Source organism: Balaenoptera physalus (assembly GCF_965194825.1).
Source record: "Balaenoptera physalus genome assembly, chromosome: 8".
NCBI lineage: Eukaryota > Metazoa > Chordata > Mammalia > Artiodactyla > Balaenopteridae > Balaenoptera > Balaenoptera physalus.
This window is the reverse complement of record NC_138887.1, coordinates 43,063,240-43,082,815: the sequence shown is the minus strand read 5'-3', so window position 1 is coordinate 43,082,815 and position 19,576 is coordinate 43,063,240. Positions and strand designations below refer to the sequence as shown.

At 34.3% G+C, this 19,576-nt stretch overlaps 1 protein-coding gene across 1 annotated transcript in view; it reads left to right on the top strand.

Moving 5' to 3' along the window:
* The window catches only part of PCLO (piccolo presynaptic cytomatrix protein), a 369,605-nt gene that overhangs the window by 325,545 nt on the left and 24,484 nt on the right, over positions 1–19,576 (top strand). Inside the window, exon 22 of the mRNA XM_082472536.1 lies at positions 3,786–3,859. Coding sequence (XP_082328662.1) covers positions 3,786–3,859 — 74 coding nt within the window. The remainder of the gene's footprint in view (positions 1–3,785; positions 3,860–19,576) is intronic.

Sequence of the window (19,576 nt, the reverse complement as noted above, 5' to 3'; positions counted from 1 at the left end):
AGAAAAACTGCTAAAATAATAATAGCTTAGCTATGCCTGAATCAAGTTCAGCAGCAGTAATGCATGGATGCTTTAATCGCATATTGCATAGATTAATTGATTTTGAATCAGGAGATATTTAAACATATTTAAAGAACTCATATATCACATTTGAAATAGCACATTGGGCTACTCATATAGACTTTTCAACTATAAATTCCTCTACCATTAAAATGGAAGGTTTTGAAGTGGATCCATATTTTCTAGAACAAATAACAAGCAGTACATAGGTCCCCAAATAGATACTCTTGGAATAAAGTTAATTTATAATACGTTAAGCCTCGAGAAAATCATATTGCAAATAAAATGCAAAACTAAAGCAGACTGTATTTAAAATGTGTTAGAATGGGTTTAGTCATATTGGTGGCAAAATCTAGCAGCATCCAAGATAAATCCAAGATAAATATGTTATCTCTATTCCAATATCAAAATCTAAACTTCCTGACTTTCTCCAGTAACTAGTTTTCTAAGTTTTCAAAAACACCATTGGGCCATGCAACTCCAGGATCTAGCCCAGGGTGAGCCCAGCCTGCTGCCTGGTTTTGTAAGGTCTGTGAAGAACTAAAAATGGCTTTTGCATTTTTAAATGTTTCCCCGAAACCCAGAAGAATAGCATTTTGTGACACATGATAATTACATGAATTTGAAATTTCAGTGTCCATGTATTAACTTTTATTGGAACACGGCCATACCAGTTTGCTGATGTGTTGCCTAATGTTGTCTGTGCTCTAGGGGCAGACTTGTATAATTACAACAGGGACCATTCAGATCATTCACTGTCTGGCCCTTTGCAAAGTGAGTTTGAAGATCCCTGGTCTGGGCCCTTGTTAGAGGGTCTTTTTCATTTTCTCTGTTAAGTGAAACCATCTCTGGGAGTGGAACTTCTATTTCTCATTGTTTTAATATCATGGGTTTTTATGAACCATTCCTTTTGATCCCCAGAATAGTTCTAATATTTAGATAATGGCTCAAGTTTATAAAAGCAAAATAATGGGGAAAATGGATTTGTAAGGTGAAAAATGTGTTTATTTTGTGATTTTTGGGTTACATTTTTCCTACTTAAATTGACTAATTATTGGATCATCTGTCTATTTTTTTGAGACCTAGGCTGTGGATTCAATGGAGTTATTTGTATTTAATCAGTTCTTTTTTTATTGGCAGTTATTTCTAAAAGGAGTGTGATCTCATTAGTCCGCAGACTCTGATGATCCGATTTAACTGAAGAGAATTTCTACAAATTCATTACATTCCTCTCTCTCCAAGCTGTGAATATCATATAAATTTGTAAAGGTTTTGCACCACACATCACTTACTATCCTTCCAATTTATCTGTACCTTTCAAAATATATAATCTAACACTGATGATAAAGTTATAACTTTCAGAGCGTAAAATACATTATTTCCTCAATATCTGAATGTCTGAAGTGGAAGTAGATTGGTTTTTTTACATACAAACCACATTTCAATTTTGCTTTTTCCCATTTTCTTGTTTCTCTTGTAAATCAAAAGCTTTTAAAACTGCGTAGGAGGCTTTTGTTTTTTGCCATATGAGCCCAAAGAAAATTTGCTTTTCTAAAGCATTACAGGATATAAGTAAAAAGCAGTATTTGGTGGTTCTTTTCTATCTCTCTTTGTATCTAACACAGTTTTGCTTGGGCTAGCATAAGTGTTCAATAACTATTTGGTGATTGTTTAACAAAGATAAATTATAACCTGTGCAGTCAGAATGTTCTGAGATGAAGATTATTTATTGGGAATTCAGAAAAACTGCATCCTTTATGACCCACAGTTACATTTCCTTTGTACTTCATTTAGCTTCACAGTGCAGCAAGTTTTCTGTATAATCTTAGAAATGCACCTAATACACATTTTGGCTAAATACCAAATGTTAAAATCAGTTTTCATTAGAAGCAAATACTGCAGCTGAATGGCATCATTAAAATGTGAAATGTAGGCCTCAAGATCAAATAAAAATTATCAAAAAAATTTTTTATTACAATTACTAAAAATTATACTTATTTTGTTAAAGTTTGGCATAGTATAGGATAGTAATTTTTCAGTACTCTCATCTACTCGATTAGCACTACTAAAATGATCCTCACTTTCAGTTGAGTTTGGCTCAGTAACAAGATGTGTTTTGGCCCGCTCTGCTTGTATAGTATACTGCTAGAGGTGAGATTGCTACTAAGTTATTAAGCTTTCTCCATGTCTAATCCTGGCAGACAAAGTTAATTTTTTTAATTTATCAACTCTTTGTCTTGAATCTCGTTGAAGTAATTACACAAATTGAAGTTTTGTGCATTGCTTAATCAAGACTTTTTTGTGTCTATTCAGATGCAAACTATATATAATTATATATATAATTTATAACATTTCTTCATGCACTTTATCCTTCACATAATCACTAAATAAAAATTTGTGTTTAAAACTTTGACCTAGAATTGTCGTCTTGGAACAATGTAATGGCTTTCAAGATAAAATGATTTTTGAATTTACATCAGTTCCTCTTTCATTATGTGCAGAAGCATTTCAGTAGAATGATGAGAGGATCTTTAGAGCAGTTTTCAAGTAAGATCTAATTGGAGTCTTAAGAAATAAGTATGGTTACATTTTCATCTGGTTGGGCAAACTAAATATTTTTGTAAGAGTAAGAATGAATTGTTAGTAAATACTGCTATGTTTGAATTATTGTCTAGCAAGTATAGTATCAAGACATTCCTCTGTTCAAGCACCATTTCTAACACTTAAGCATTTTTATTCCATCTTTTTAGAACATCTTATATAACTACATATAAAGGCAACTTCCAAATCTTTTGTACGCCATGTAGCTTTTTCTCTGAAGAAATAGGAAGTGACCTATAATCTTTTGGCTCTTACGTTATCAATATTCTGAACCCACAGTGCTCAGAGTATAATGAAATCTTCATCTGTTTGGCCTTCCAAGAAGTTTAAGGCTGAAATTAAAAATGGTTTGCAGCCTTTGGCTGAATTCTAAAGCTGTTATGTACATATCTACCTATTAGTACTTTAAATTTATTGAATATTATGATGTTTCAGACACTATGCTAAGCACTTACATACATTTTCCATGTGATTTTCCCATAACCAAATGGTAGCGCATGTTACTATCCTTAAATTACAAAAGAAGAAATAGTCTTCACCAGATTAAAAGATTTACCTTACATGACGTATAGCATAAAGTAGCAAAGCCAGAAGTAGAAACCAAGCCGTATGACTTCAAAAGCCAATGTGCTACACACAGCTGAAAATACAGGATGGACCTGAAAGAAATAATAATCCATGTAATTACAATATTATATTTATAAATTATTCAATTCAACATTTCCCTTCTCACCAAAGGATCTATACAACTCATCATAACAAAGTGCGAAGATATAAAAAACCCTTCTCCTTCTTGAGTTAAAAATGGCAGGAAAAAAGAAAAAAACAATTCTAAAACAAAATTTGAAGATTTCATGATGGTCATGTCTTTGATAAATGAGTCCATGAACAGGACACTGAATTTTGAGGTACTATGTTTGGACTAAATAGGAATGATAAACAAATTTCCACTTTAAAATTAACATGATATAGAGTGATTTATTGTGTTTGTACAACATTTGCCATTCAAGTAATTTGTTGCAGGTCTGAATATATGATGTCATTCTATTTTTGCAAACTTGGACTCCTCATTTGTATTTAGGATTATAATTGAATATATAAACTTTTATTTCCTTTTTAAACAGAGGAAAGATGGGGCAGAATGGGCAAGAGACTATAAAACAGCCAGGAGTAGGCGTAGGACTAGCAGACACTGAAGGTAAGTTACAGTTTACAATACACTGGATTTTGGTTGTATCTGTATGCTATACTGTTTGCTTTGTTTTTGTTTTAATATGAATGTTAATTTCTAAGTACTAATACCAGAAGCACTAGGAAATAAGTCACCATTATCCATATGATCTATTAAATTAGAATGACTTTGTCACTTCATTTAACATTCATATTTAACATTTAAGCACTTTGGGAAACTACAAATTTTAAAGGGAAAGAAGAATGAGGATTACAGAACGAAGCTTGAAGACTTTCTCAGGGAAAAAAATATCTTGAAATTTAAAAAAATGTTTTCGTTTAAAATACTATACAAATAGAAAATCATGACACCTCATTTAAGTCAATGGCAAGCCTTAAAAATGTGGAGCTAAGAAGAAACTAATGGTGTAAAAATCTTTTTATAGAAAAAATAATGACTGAACTAACGTCTAAAGTGAAAACTTAATTTGAAATTAAACTTTGTTTTATTAAATAGTATTATAAATGTATTACAAAATGAAAAAAAAATCCTTTTCTTCCACACATAATCAGTATCTCTAAGATGCACAATGACTTATCCTTCGTTTAAAAAAATTTTTAACTAATGTTTTGATGAGATCTGATAGCACTGGTATCCATCATAACTTACACTCTCAAGTATTTTAACTATTCTAAGTACTTAACACTATTCTAATTATACTTTTCACATATTATCTCATTTAATTCTTACAATTACCTATGAAGGTACTTGGTTTTACATGAAAAGAAACTGAAGTGCAAACATCATACAAGGTAAGAGCAAGTGATTGAATCCAGGAAAATGACGCCAAATCACACGCTATTAAAAAGAATGATTAATGGCATGGTACCATATGGACATTCGATGGGGAAATAGGAAACCCAGATTTAAGGTTCAAATCTTGTCTTGACTGGTGACCTGATCTTTCTATCTTTAGAAACCTGATCTGAAAAATGCTGGGTCTAAGTGATTCTTAAGTTTCCTAGTGGACTTAAGTAGATATCACATATTTCTGGTTCTACTAAAAAATTTTCTTAGAACTCATTCAAAGACTGTGCTTCCTCTACTTGTTGCCATGGTCCCACGGTCCCATCCTCAATCCACCATTCCTTTTACCCATCTTCCTTCTGCATAAACTCATCAACTCTTGTCTACATGTTGATTGCCATCCAAGCTCACTGGAATTCAGACTCAGATGTCCACCAGGCATTTGTGCCGAACCAAGAAAATAAAAACCATATTAAAAATATATGTATTTAAAAAATAGGACATTTATGACTGGCAATTATTATATACGCGTGGAAGATGCTGAGAAACCCAGCAGGGGGTAGGGAGGTAGCAGAAGAAAGCTACTGTCCCTAAAGGCTGGAGGACAGGGAGAGCTGAAACCAAGATAAGCCTGTCTGCTGGGATCAGGAGGTAAGGAAGAGACACAACAAAAGAGAGAAATATATATTGAGATAGACAAGGATGGGGAGAAATATCCCAGTTTCTCCCTTCCTCCCCTTCTCCAGTCTCTGCCAGGGCCTGGTCAAATCAGCTGGAAGCCAGCTAACAGGGGAGCCTGGAAAACATGCTAGGGAGCAGCTCTTTTGAAAGCAGGGCAGAGAAAGACCAAAGATGCATCCAAGGGCGCACAGGCATAGGGCTGGTACAATACTTTACCTGGAAATTCCATAGATGCATCAAACTACATATGCCCTGAATTCAGTTTTTCCTCTTTCTCCTCCTATACTTGTCTATCACTCACAAAATCTGTACCTATTTACACCGTAATTTTCATATTGTGTTATCACTGTTCTTTGACTTAAATTTACCGATTTCTATGCCTGTCTCCTTCATAAGGCTGAACAACTCTCAGACCAGAGCTATGATTTATTCATCTTGGTGTCCCAGCACTTAGCAGAAAGCCTTGCCCATAAAGTTGCTTCAAGAATGTTTAAGTGAATGAATAAACAATATAATCTTATATTAAGGTAATGGCCATTGATTTTCATCTGACTCTATACTTCATGTATACAGAGAAGCAATTCATGGGCGCTTTTTCCCAAAAGTTTTAGCTACTTAACTTCATCATTCTCTTAACCTTGAAGTTTATAAATAAAATTATTTTAGTATAGATGTTAACATTTGAAAAGAATAGAAATTGTTCATCCTAATGCTGCCTTCTTATTTCCTATCAGTCCCACACAAAACATGCTTGTTTTCCAAGAAGAAGCCAGTCGTAGGCTGCTTTATATTTTATTTAAACTTATGAGTCAATGGGTTTATATTTTAGTGAACTGACCCTTATCAACAGTTAATCTCAGATTAGTTACTGAGCAGAGGGGTGGGAGTTGAGGATGGGAACCATATGGAATATGTAATGTAATGTGAGTCATGCCCTTTTGGCAGCAATATTTTGGACAAATTATTTTTGACTGAGTTACTTATGACATTTTGACAATAAGCAAATTTACAAGTAACGCATTTATGTGAAGTTATGAGTAGTTCTATAAGAGATACATAAGAGATTGCTAATAATACGAAAAAGAAAACTGTAATAAATATTAAACCTTTATAGGAAAGTTGTACTTCAAAATCCAGCAGGTATACCCTGGACCAGCTACAGGGATATTCTGGCCTCAGAGAGGCTGCCAGTGGGCTAGCAGTGCCCTGGCTGCAGCAGGGTCCCTGCCCCCACGTGAACAGTAGCATACAACAGAGAGGGGTATCTCAGTTAGGCCTAGCCACGTGCCAGAGTCAGAAAGCATCCATGTCTAACAACAAACAAAAAAGTACCACGTGAAGTACTGTGATGATTAAAGTCCCAAGTGAAGAAATTTTACTTAGATACCAAGTAAATATACATTATACTTGTAGGAGCTTTAAAATGGAACACAAAATTTCTCCATTTATTTAGTCGAGTCTTCAAAATCTATGAAAAAATTCTTTTTCATTTTCACCTTTCTTTGCTTTTCTGTATTATTTTTCACAGGGTGTAGTGTGTACACTTACAATTAATTCACTAGAAAGTCCCCTCCTTTGAAATAGTATAACAAAAACACAAAACAAATTGGTACTGATCATATCAAAGGAAATAGCTAAATTAGGAGACAAAATACTTGGTATAGATTCATTTTATAAATCATTTCATTAAGACCTTTTCACTATGCTCTTCATGTAATAAAATTTTCATATCGTTAGTAAATTTTAAAAAGAAATCTAAAAAAAAAATAAATTAAAAAAAAAGAAATCTAAAATAATATTTCAATATAGTTTTCTTTTAAACTATGGTCAGACAACAATATTTACTGAGCAAATGCTATGTGCCAAGTACTGTGCTACATACAATGATTAAGACAGACTGCCCTCATGGAGCTTACAATCTAGTGAGAAGAGTAAATGTTAAACATTTATTACAAGTGTGATAAAGAAGATGTGGCACATATATACAATGGAATATTACTCAGCCATAAAAAGGAACAAAACTGAGTTATTTGTAATGAGGTGGATGGACCTAGAGTCTGTCATACAGAGTGAAGTAAGTCAGAAAGAGAAAAGCAAATGCCATATGCTAACGCATATATATGGAATCTAAAAAAACGGCACTGATGAACCTAGTGGCAGGGCAGGAATAAAGACGCAGACGTAGAGGACGGACTTGAGGACACGGGAGTGGGGGAAGGGGAAGCTGGGACGAAGTGAGAGAGTAGCATTGACATATATACACTACCAGATTTAAAATGGATGGCTAGTGGGAAGCTGCTGCATAGCACAGGGAGATCAGTTCGGTGCTTTGTGTCCACTTAGAGGGGTGGGATAAGGAGGGTGGGAGGGAGGCGCAAGAGGGAGGGGATATGGGGATATATGCATACATATAGCTGATTCACTTTGTTGTACAGCAGAAACTAACACACCATTGTAAAGCAATTATATTCCAATAAAGATATTAAAAAAAAATCTTTATGAACAATTTTACATTAAGAAGAATATATAGGCACAGGTTGGGGAGAAAATTATTGAATCAGACAGAAATTTATTTGTTCTAAGCAGATAAGAAGAAGATACCAGTTTAAAGTGTAAGATTTTGTTTTGTCCCCATAGAAATATGGACTCAACCTTGTGTTGGACTTGAGGTATATGTATGATGTAAATTTTGTCAGTTTTGAGTGATCCAGAGGATTTCTTTCACTTCCTTTTGTTGTCAGTCAACATAAACAGCCAATTCATGGGAAAACAAAGAACAGACAAAACAGTTAGTTCAATTTGTTTTTAAACATATAGTTTCCTGACCAGAATTTTCCTCTTTTAATTCTTCACCATAGCATCAGAAAAATAGTGTCTCTTTGTAGATTAGTACAGTTTTCTTGAAATTGTAAATATGGCAATATTCCACTTCATCTTGAACCTTTCATATTATTCATCTAAGCACTTTGTTTTGTGAACACCTTGGTCCACTCTAAGTGAAATTGATCTACAATGATATGCCCTAGGATGGTCATACTTTAAATCAGACATATATCATAGATTTTAAGTAATCTTCTTTAGACAGTCTGTTTTCATAAAATTTTTATTCTTGTTTTGGAATTATAGTGTACAGAATGCAAAAAGTAATGTTTTGTGGGACTGAAATTTTGTGTTGAACACGTTGAGATTTTTTTTTAATGCTAAATAGCTGTGTCCTTATTCTACTTATTGAGCAAGTCTACTTATTCTAGGTTCTGATTTTTAAAAATCTACTATCCTCTTAATCATTTTCTCTAACAATGATACATCTTCTGTACAGCAGTGACATAAATTTTAATCCTAGCATGAGATTAATTCAGTGGGTCAGAATATAAGATCAATCAAAAGTTCTGGAATTCTGACCTAAGTTGTAGTGGAAAATAGTAATAGTCTTGTGGGCTATCTCTACTAATGAATGGTTGAACGCCCACAATTTAAGTAAGTGCACAAAGTAAGGAGCGAGTAAGGACCATGTGCGACGCGTGATTAACGTTCTTTAAATTGTAGCTATTATTAAATGAGAAGTGGATATAAGAGAGAGCCATTTGGATCCCATTCAAAACAGTGATATTAGTCAAGACAAAATCTTGGAAGAGCTAGACCACTTCCTATAAAGATTTAGATCAAATCCATTAGACTTTCCAAGTCTGACAAGTGTTTTCCCAGTTTACCTTAAAAACTTCGAATACCCTCAAAATAGACGATCTGGTTCTTTCCCACATTTTTAAAATTTCTAATAGTGTTATCTTTGCTGGTGGGCATCCATGTATATTACATACAGTGACTGACTTGACCCACTTTTTCTTCTAAACCAGGTGTTCACAAGCTTTAGCAGCAGGCACTAGGATTGTGACTTTGTATGAAGCTTAATTTGCCTGGCTGCGTGCATTTAAAGAACAAATAGCCCTAATACATCATTTATTCTCTTAAGTATCTTTGGAAGCCTGAATTTAATTACTCAATTTCAATTTTCAGTGGGCCAGAACAAATAAACCTCTACTACTGTAGAAATATGCTAAGGTCTACTCACACATGTGTTCAGATACTTGAGTGTGTGAAAGCACATCACCTAAGGATGTGATGTGGAGGGGTTTAGGGTAGAGAGCAAGATTTGATTTAATATATTATTTGAAGTGGGTTTTTTTTTTTAGAAAAAAAAGCATAACAATTTATGTAGAAATAATGGAAATCTATAATAACCACAACAATCTCATTTTAACTGGCATCTCAAGTCTATTTTATATAGGTATATATTTCATACATAGCTCTAACAGTGATTAGTTTGAATCCTTGTTAGGTGAATGGACATATTTTGCAAAGTCCATGAAGCAAGTGTACAACAGAAATGACTTCCTGAATTAAACCAAGAAAAATCTAGGCCCCAGGATTGGAGTCCTCTATCTTGTTGTCTTGTTTTGATAAATACACAAAAAAAGGTTTTTAAAAGTATTTTCTCCAAGTATTTTCTCTTTTTAAATAGGGAAAAGAAAATGGAGTAAATGATAGTTATCTCTCTAGGGGGTTGTAGATTGGAATATCCAAGTGCTCTATGTAAAATACTCATTTAATTTCCTCATTTCCCTGTCCAACTGTGTTGTTTAAAAATTAGCTTGCAAAGGCAAAAATACAAAACCATTCTGGAAGACCCCCCAACTAGAACAGAATAGCAACTGTTACTAGGGCATCCAGAGAGTCCCTCAGCAAATGCTGTGGCTAACGGCACTAGCATTAGCCCTGGGGATGCAGTTTGGAATGTGGCATAATCCTTGGCCTCCAGGAGTTCCCAGCAGAGTTCCCACAACTCAGATGATAGTTAACACTCTTGTTCCTGAAGAAAAAATTCATGACGACTCCAGACATTCCCATTTCTTCAGGCTCTGTTTCTAATTAAACCAAGGAACTTTCAAATTAAATACGTAATGCCTTTTTTGTGTCTTCTGTCACTTCCCCTTTTATCATTTTGGAAGTTTCCTAATTCTCTTCATTTTACCGAGGTCAAGAATGATCTTTCAAGGAGTTAATTTTTAACTTAAAAAGTATCTGTATTTTGTTCCGTTTTACTAAAGCTGACAATAGATAAAATTTATTGACAACCGATTTATATTGTAGATGTGTTGTTAAAACTAACAAGGAATTGTGATGTTATCTGATTTTTACCTCAATTTTGAGGTCAGGATATTGTCAAAAACAATGTGATTAGTGGATTCTTTTGTGTCATTTGATTATTTGTCCTACACATATTGTCTTTAAAAACCAACCACCATGCACATTATATTGTAAAATTGTTTTCCATCGACTGAATATGTTTCGTTGTTTGTGAGCTTGTTGCCCTAATTTGACTGATACATCGTTTTCTTTTTTATATTTTTTAAGTTGCTTAGTGATCAATATGAGTATGTCTATTATGTGCAAGACATTGTGTTAAAAAATTTGGATGCTATAGAGGTCAATTTAATGTATACGCGGATCTGAGGGAGCTTACGATCTAGTGTGGTCCTGTCTCGTCATCAACCAGTAGGCATGCATGCTTAACCAGTGTGTACAGTCATTGAGCAATGGCATTGGTTGGAGACTGTGCCATACCCCTTGTTAACTATTTTATCACCTTTAATAACAGCAATGCAAGGAAGAATTAGGATGAAAATTCATAAGTGAGAGAGCAAATTATGTGCTTTGGGATTTGAAAGCATTGCTAAATCTGTAGGAGTCAGGGGGCATGGTTTTGTGAGAGAGGTAACAGGTGGTGACTGCTTTGGAAGGTGAACAAACTCTAAACATGTGGCAATGGGAGAGGCAAATTCCAGACTGAGGGAACAATCTGAGGAAAGATACAAATGGAAGAAAGGATTAGGGGTATGTAGGGGAAAGGTAATTCAGTGCAACTGGAGCAAAGCCTGCTGGGGAGAGCAGAGAAATTGGATCTAACTTGTACAAAGTTAGATCAGACAAGGGAGTTCAATGCTTCTGTGGAAGTGCGAAGCTATTAAATGTTAATGAGGAATTTAGACAGTATCAATGCTTAACAATATTGAATTTTCTATGGAAGAGCAAAGGTAGACCTCTTTTTTATTCAAATCCCCTCTTAGGACTTTTCAAGGATTGAAGTAAATATAGGCTATCCAAGTAGAAACAATGCATATTATGTAGTTGGACTGTGAATCTAGAGTTCAGGATATAGGTCTCAATTATGCAGAGTCATGAGGTAGTAACATTTGTGGGGCACTTAACATGAACCAGGAGCAGAGAGGAGCATTATCTCTTCCAAGCTGCAACCACCAATACAAGAAAAATCTCAGTAACATCTCATAGACTTTTTTCCCCCTGCAAGTCATACAGGGCGATTGAAACTCAGAGGATTTTAGTGCCATTAGGGGCAAAGTCAAGACCCAAACCCAGTTGTGTCTGATACTAAAGTCCATACTTTTAACCAGCACGGTGCTGCCTCCCAGGAGTTAGAAGTTGTTGAAGTTACTGAGAAGAATGAACAGTGCAGAGGGCGTTTGTTCAGTCCAGGGTGTGAGTAACATAACATGTTAACAAAGGGTTGCAGCCAGTCCTTTTAAAATGACAAATTAAATCCCTGACTTTTATCCCTAAACTTAAATACAAAAATATGAGGGATCAAATTTATAAGTAATTTTATTTATCATTTCTTCTTTAATCATTTGTTTAGATATTCTTTACACACACAGAAGATATTAGGTACATAATGATTTCTATTTTCTTCTAGCTCTTTTGTGGTGTGAAAGGTAATATTGAATTATTTAAATAAATTTTGCTTATTCCATGTGATGAGGTAATAGTCAAGAAATGTTCCTGGAAACATTTGTTGAATAAGCTTTCCTTTCCTCACTAATAGGAAATACCATATCAATCATACTCAAAATTTTCAAGAATATTCATGGCTGGTAATGAACTTTATGGAATATTTCATTGACCTTTCAGTCTATTTGTATCTGTCAGTGCCAGTCTCATTGTTATTCTGACTTTATTTTCAGTTTTTTCTAAATTAGACTGTTTTTACCCATTTTTTTTTAATATTAAAAAAAAAACTTTAGTAAGGCCAGACACTATAAAACTCTTAGAGGAAAACATAGGCAGAACACTCTATGACATAAATCACAGCAACATCGTTTTTGACCCACCTCATAGAGAAATGGAAATAAAAACAAAAACAAACAAATGGGACCTAATAAAACTTAAAAGCTTTTGCACAGTAAAGGAAACCATAAACAAGATGAAAAGACAACCCTCAGAATGGGAGAAAATATTTGCAAATGAAGCAACTGACAAAGGATTAATCTTCAAAATTTACAAGCAGCTCATGCAGCTCAATATCAAAAAACAAACAACCCAATCCAAAAATGGGCAGAAGATCTAAAGAGACATTTCACCAAAGAAGATATACAGATTGCCAAAAAACACATGAAAGAATGCTCAACATCGCTAATCATTAGAGAAATGCAAATCAAAACTACAATGAGATATCACCTCACACCGGTCAGAATGGCCATCATCAAAAAAATCTACAAACAATAAATGCTGGAGAGGGTGTGGAGAAAAGGGAACCCTCTTGCACTGTTGGTGGGACTGTAAATTGATACAGCCACTATGGAGAACAGTATGGAGGTTACTCAAAAAACTAAAAATAAGACTACCATATGACCCAGCAATCCCACTACTGGGCATATACCCTGAGAAAACCGTAAGTCAAAAAGGGTCATGTACCACAATGTTCATCGCAGCTCTATTTACAATAGCCAGGACATGGAAGCAACTTGACATTGACAGATGAATGGATAAAGAAGATGTGGCACATATATGCAATGGAATATTATTCAGCCATAAAAAGAAATGAAATTAAGGTATTTGTAATGAGGTGGATGGACCTAGAGACTATCATACAGAGTGAAGTCAGAAAGAGAAAAACAAATACCATATTATAACACATATATACGAAATCTAAAAACAAACAAAATATGGTTCTGAAGAACCTAGGGGCAGGACAGGAATAAAGACACAGACGTAGAGAATGGACTTGAGGACACAGGGAGGGGGAAGGGTAAGCTGGGACGAAGTGAGAGAGTGGCACTGACATATATACACTACCAAATGTAAAATAGCTAGTGGGAAGCAGCCGCATAGCACAGGGAGATCAGCTCGGTGCTTTGTGACCACCTAGAGGGGTGGGATAGGGAGGGTGGGAGGGAGACGCAAAAGGGAGGAGATATGGGGATATATGTTTATGTATAGCTGATTCACTTTGTTATACAGCATAAACTAACACACCATTGTAAAGCAATTATACTCCACTGAAGATGTTAAAAAATAATTTTTAAAAACTTTAAAACTCTCTTTGTTGAGAAGCAAAGGAAGTTCCACATGAATATTTCTTGAAATTATATTAAAATTCTAATATAATTTTGATGGAATTGACATCGTTACATCAAATATTTTCTTACTCATAGACATGGTATATCTGTATACGCCAATGTGCACATGACAATTTTTGTATGTATGATATTAGACAAGTTACTCATATTCTCTAAGTCTCTGATTCCTAGTCTACAAAAGTAAGAATAACAATAGTATTTACCTTATCAGTGTGTTGCAAGGATTCATGGAAATAATGAGTGTAAGGCGCTTGGCACTGTGGCTGGCACGTAGTCAATAAATGCTAGCGGTCATTGTCCCAGTCATTGCCTATATCATGTAAGTGAATACTTCTGACCTGATTTTCCCCAAGACTTTTAAACTCATGTTTTCTAAAATGGTTTCTTTTTCTGCCTTTGGCATTCCACCAGAAAAGACGTTTTCAAGGTCCTACATTTTCCAGTTTGTTTTGAAAAGATGATACATATATTTATTACAGTATTTCAAACTACTCTTCTTCCCAGAATATATCTGATGTGATCCCTTGTATAGTAATGTCTCCCCTCTATGAAGGATGTCTTTTCTAGACCTTATTATGCTTTACTAAATGGCCTGAGTTTAAAATTCAGTGCTACTGATTTCTAGTCCTGGATTACTCACTGGGAATTTAACATTGAAAGCATATCCTAAAAATTGTCTATTATTGAAATAAAAAATAATTCTGGGTCTTTACTGTGAGCCAGATTCATCACTGGAGGTTATTAATTGACCACTAAAAACGAATTAAATGAATTAAATTTCTGGAATAGATCTTGACTGTTTCTTAGCCTTAAGCACACATCAAAGAATTGGCAATTGCTAAATTTAAGCCCAGAATATTTTAGACTTTCAGGGATTAATATCTCTAATGGCAGTTTTTAATATTTTTTGAAAATGTCTTCTTTGCCTAGAAGTCCCCAAACTGCTTGCGTTGGGAGTTGGTGCTCTGATTTATTTATGGGAGGGAGGCTTTTGAGTCAAGATAAGGACATTGAAACATAACAAAGCGTAGTGAATGAACATAAACTAAGAATATTCTCTTAGCATAGTTGTAGAAAATTAACAAAACAAGACATATAAATATTACAGATATATAGTTTTACTTTGTTCTAAATGCCTTTACATTATCCGGTTCATTGTCACAAAACAGTAGGGGATATAAATATAGAATAATGATTTTGATTTTAAAGTTATGGAAACAGAGACGTAGAACAATGACACCATTCACCCAGAGTCAACTAATTAAACAGTGTGGGTTAAAATCTACAGATATATAATCTAATATCAACTGACTCTTGCCTGTTGTACTTTCCAAGATTGTTTTACATTAATGGTTACAGTGCTATTGCATGAAAAATAAATGTATAAAACTAGCTGCAACTATTGGAAAGAAAAATAACATTGTTGATGATTATGGCCAATTAACTAAGATTAACATCAATTACATTATAGGTAATATGTAGCTTATAAAACCATTTTAAATCTTGTTCTATCTGATATTTAAAATGTCCATAAAATTACTGTACTCAGAACAGCAAGAGATATAAAGAAGATTCCGATATTCCTATAAACCTAATTAAAATACATTACTTACAAAGGAAGGTTAAGAATCCATACGATGTCTCAACAGCAATAATAGACACTTAAAAGAGGGTCATGGGTAATGCCCTTGAAATTCCAAGTGGGAGAGAGTATAAACTAAAATTCTATCCACAAACTATCCATTAAGTATAAGGGTTGAATAAAATCATTTTGGGATGTCTAGGTCTCAAAAAATTTTAGGTCTCCATGCTACCTATCTGGAAGTTACTTGAGGGTATGTTCCACCAACATAGAGAATAAACCACACTCAAACACACACTGACCCCTCCCCCCCACACACACACAACTTGGGAGCCAAGAGACAAGAAGAGTAGAGAAAAGAAGAGGGGACGTCAATGGTGAAATGAGGAGATTCTAAGGACAGTAGTCATGCAGCAGGCAGAGAGAACACATGGGAAAATCTGATCAGATATGGTGAGTTCTAGCTGCAAGAGGATGACGAGTGAGGTGTTAGTGTGGGAAGGAAAAGAGGAACTGACTGGCGTCACTATCTAGCCAAGTGAAAAATGGTCTTCAGAGGGGTTAAGTACTCTTGGAAATTTTGAGAACAGTTAGGAATAGGTACATAAAAAGCAAAGCAAATTGTAAAACACAGTAATTAATAACTTGAGGATAAAACACAAAAGAAATCTTTAAGTAAACAACTCCATGAAATACCCAGTGGTCTCAGAAGTGAACAATATTAGTCACATTAATGTAAATTCCAAACATTAGTTTAATCAAGAGTGTAACATAACTATATGTCAAGGAGGAGGAAGGCTAACTCTTCATCTACCAAAATTTAAATATCAATAAATTATGAAGGCAACACAAAACTATTCTGAGAAATATGAATATAAAGAACCAGAGAAACAGATAAAAAGAGTTGACAGTAGATTTTTCTTGGCAATTTTATTAAGGGTTTGGGGAAATGAGGAGTTGGGCCAAGGGAGAATTGATTTTTGAAAAAGAAGTCATAAAATTATGTAAAATGATTCAATCTTTTGATATATGAGGAAATAAAAAATGAGGGATAATGATCAAACAGTGTTAACAAGTATGAGAAAAAAAGTGGCAGTTTGTAATAAATAATTTCCTATTATTACCCTAAATGATTATGAATATCCATTCTCTTAAAACTTTTTTGGTAATAGTTATTGCAACTAAGTACTCTGTTTAACATACTCATTAAAGATATTCTGATAGCACCAATGCTATACACAGGGAGCTTTTTCACTTTTAAGAAATTTAACTGTAACCAATAACAATAAAATACAAAATCTCTGGGGAAAAAATGCTGTAGAATTCAAACTACCAAGTAGTTTTAACCTTTTTTTCACTTCACTCAAAAGTCAAAATGAATTTTCTAAATGCCCAGCAAGAAATAAATTTCAGAATTTTGGAAAATGCAAAATTCGTTGAAGATAATTCATTTTTCTACCATTTAGATTATTAGTTACTTTCTCTAACTGAAACATTCTGATTTATTTTATCCAGAAAGTCATTTGGAAATTTATATAACTTTCTACAGGAAAAAAAAAAAAACCCTACATTTAAGTAAAAAAGAGTAGAACTGACAAAATAACCCCCCCACAAAAACAGCACATTTCACAAAAGTAACCCTTGCTCAACCAAGTAACACTTTCCCTAAAGGAACCAATTCTACAGATAAGAAAGTAACCCAGACAAGAGGTAATACACTCTGAGGAAAGTCCACACTGCTTCTTTATTAAGTGACTGTTAGTCTCTAAAAAAATCAATATATTCTGCTATTTGCTTTGCGACAATACAATTGTAGAAAAGAAGCATTTGCCTGTTTAAATCTTTTATTTTAAAAATATGCTTTGCTAGCTACTCAAGTCATCTTTTGCATTTGAGTATTTTCCTCTACCAAGCAAATACAATTTTAGACTGTTATCACAGAAGATGCTTCTTATCCATTAAATAACATACCACTGTGATTTCTGTAATTTACATAACCCTCTGAAGCGCAGACAACTATCACTGGTGTATGAAATACTAAGTAGCAGTAACAGGGCTTTACCTTACATGTTTTATTGTGACATTGTTGCTATTGAATAAATAAATATATATACATATACATATTATCCATTCTACTTGATGACTTATCCTCTCAAAAAACCCAACACATCCTCCTTAACGGCAATAACCACAGCAACATTACAACTGACATTTATTTGCTAAACATTTTGCTGGGATCTTTAAAAATTTGGCAGCTCCATTCTCACAATAACCCTCTAAAATAGATATTATAATATTTATGATATTCCCAATGTCTAGCACTGAGACTTCTACAAAATACCCACACAATAAATATTTTTTGAATCAAGACATTAAGACTCCAAGAGACTAAAGGATAAATCAAGCCTAGTAATACACCTGTGAAATTGAATATTTACGCAAAAAATATTTCGTAAGATGCTATGGAAAACCCAAACGAACTTTTTGGCCAACCCAATGTATCAGATTTTAGTGTAGTTTTGTTTTGTTTTGCTAGAAGATAGAATGGAAGACTACAGCTCTTAACCTATAAACTCTTCCTCTTCCTATATTTTATAGTTCAGGTTTGGTTGCATTAGTCTTCCAATCAGTTTCTCATTTCCTCACTTAGGCAATTGCCAAATTCTTGAAGATTTTACCTCTTAAGTAGTTTTTAAATGTCTTCTCTCTTTTCCATCCCAGTGACTGCCCAATTTGAGGTTTTCATCACAGCTTACCCAGAGAACTTCCTAATTTCCTAATTGTTCTCTTCGCCTATAGTATCATCATCTTCAAAATCATCTTTGATGGCACTGTCTAATCTGGCTTTGTCACTCTTCAGTATAAAACATTTCTGGGGACCCCTATTGGCTACCTGACTCTAGCAAGGTTCTAATACAACAAGCCCCTCCTTCTACTTCTCCAGTTTATCTCCTGGCATGTTCCCTCCCCCACTCTATATCCTGTTATATCAAAACTGCTTACGTTTGCTCATGCTGTTTTCTTAATATGATCACCGCTTCTCAAATGGCTTTATCTCGGACGACGTCTATTCATCCTTTGAGGCCCACTCCTCACCTTACCTCTTCCAAGAAGCTATCTGTGGCACGCACTCCCACTGGCTCTGTTAGGGAAGTCTTCTCTTTGTACCCTCAGCGCCCCTATCATCGCATTAACCACATTGTATTGTAATGATCTTGTTAAGTTCTATCTCCTCACCAGACTGCGAGCTGAAATGACTGAGGTGAAGAGATGGAGGGTTAGAGAGATACATGGAAGCATTTCTTAGCTTATATCATTGAAGGGTTTTTTTTCCTCAAGGACAATTAAGAATAATTGCTTTCTTAAGCTAAAGGCAAAAATAAAACATTAAATACTACTGATGAAACATAAATTATTTGGTATGTAAAGACTTACAAAGGCATTAGTAAAGTAATGCTTTCCAGTTTGTGTGTAGTGTGTGTATGTGTGTGTGTGTGTGTGGCTGTGAAAAGTTGGAGTCAATATATGTGTACATTGCTGAAGAATGCATAAATAAATCACATGATATGCAGGTAAAGGAATACTATGCAGCTGTCAGAAAAAAATGACCTAGACTTACATATAAGAAAATCAGTAGATTTCAAAAACATAACTTTGAGTGGGAAGGAAATGAGTAGCAAGAGATTTTTTTATTGAAGTATACTTGATTTACAATGTTGTGTTAATTACTGCTGAACAGCAAAGAGATTGTTATACATATATATACATTCTACTTTTTTTATATTCTTTTCCATTATGGTTTGTCATAGGATACTGAATATAGTTCTCTGTGCTATACAGTAGGACATTGTTGTTTATCCATTCTATATATAAACGCTTATAGCTGCTAACCCCAACTTCCCACTCCATCTCTTCACCAAACCTCTCCCCCTTGGCAGCCACTAGTCTGTTCTCTATGTCTGTGATTCTGTTTCTGTTTCATAGATAGGTTCATTTGTGTCATATTTTAGATTCCACATGTAAGTGATACCATACGGTATTTGTTTTTCTCTTTCTGACTTACTTCACTTAGTATGATAATCTCCAGTTGTATCCTTGTTGGCTGCAAATGGCATTATTTCATTCTTTTTTATGGCTGAGTAGTATTCCTTTGTATATATGTACCACATCTTTATCCATTCATCTGTTGATGTACATTTAGGTTGTTTCCATACGTTGGCTATTGTGAATAGTGCTGCTATG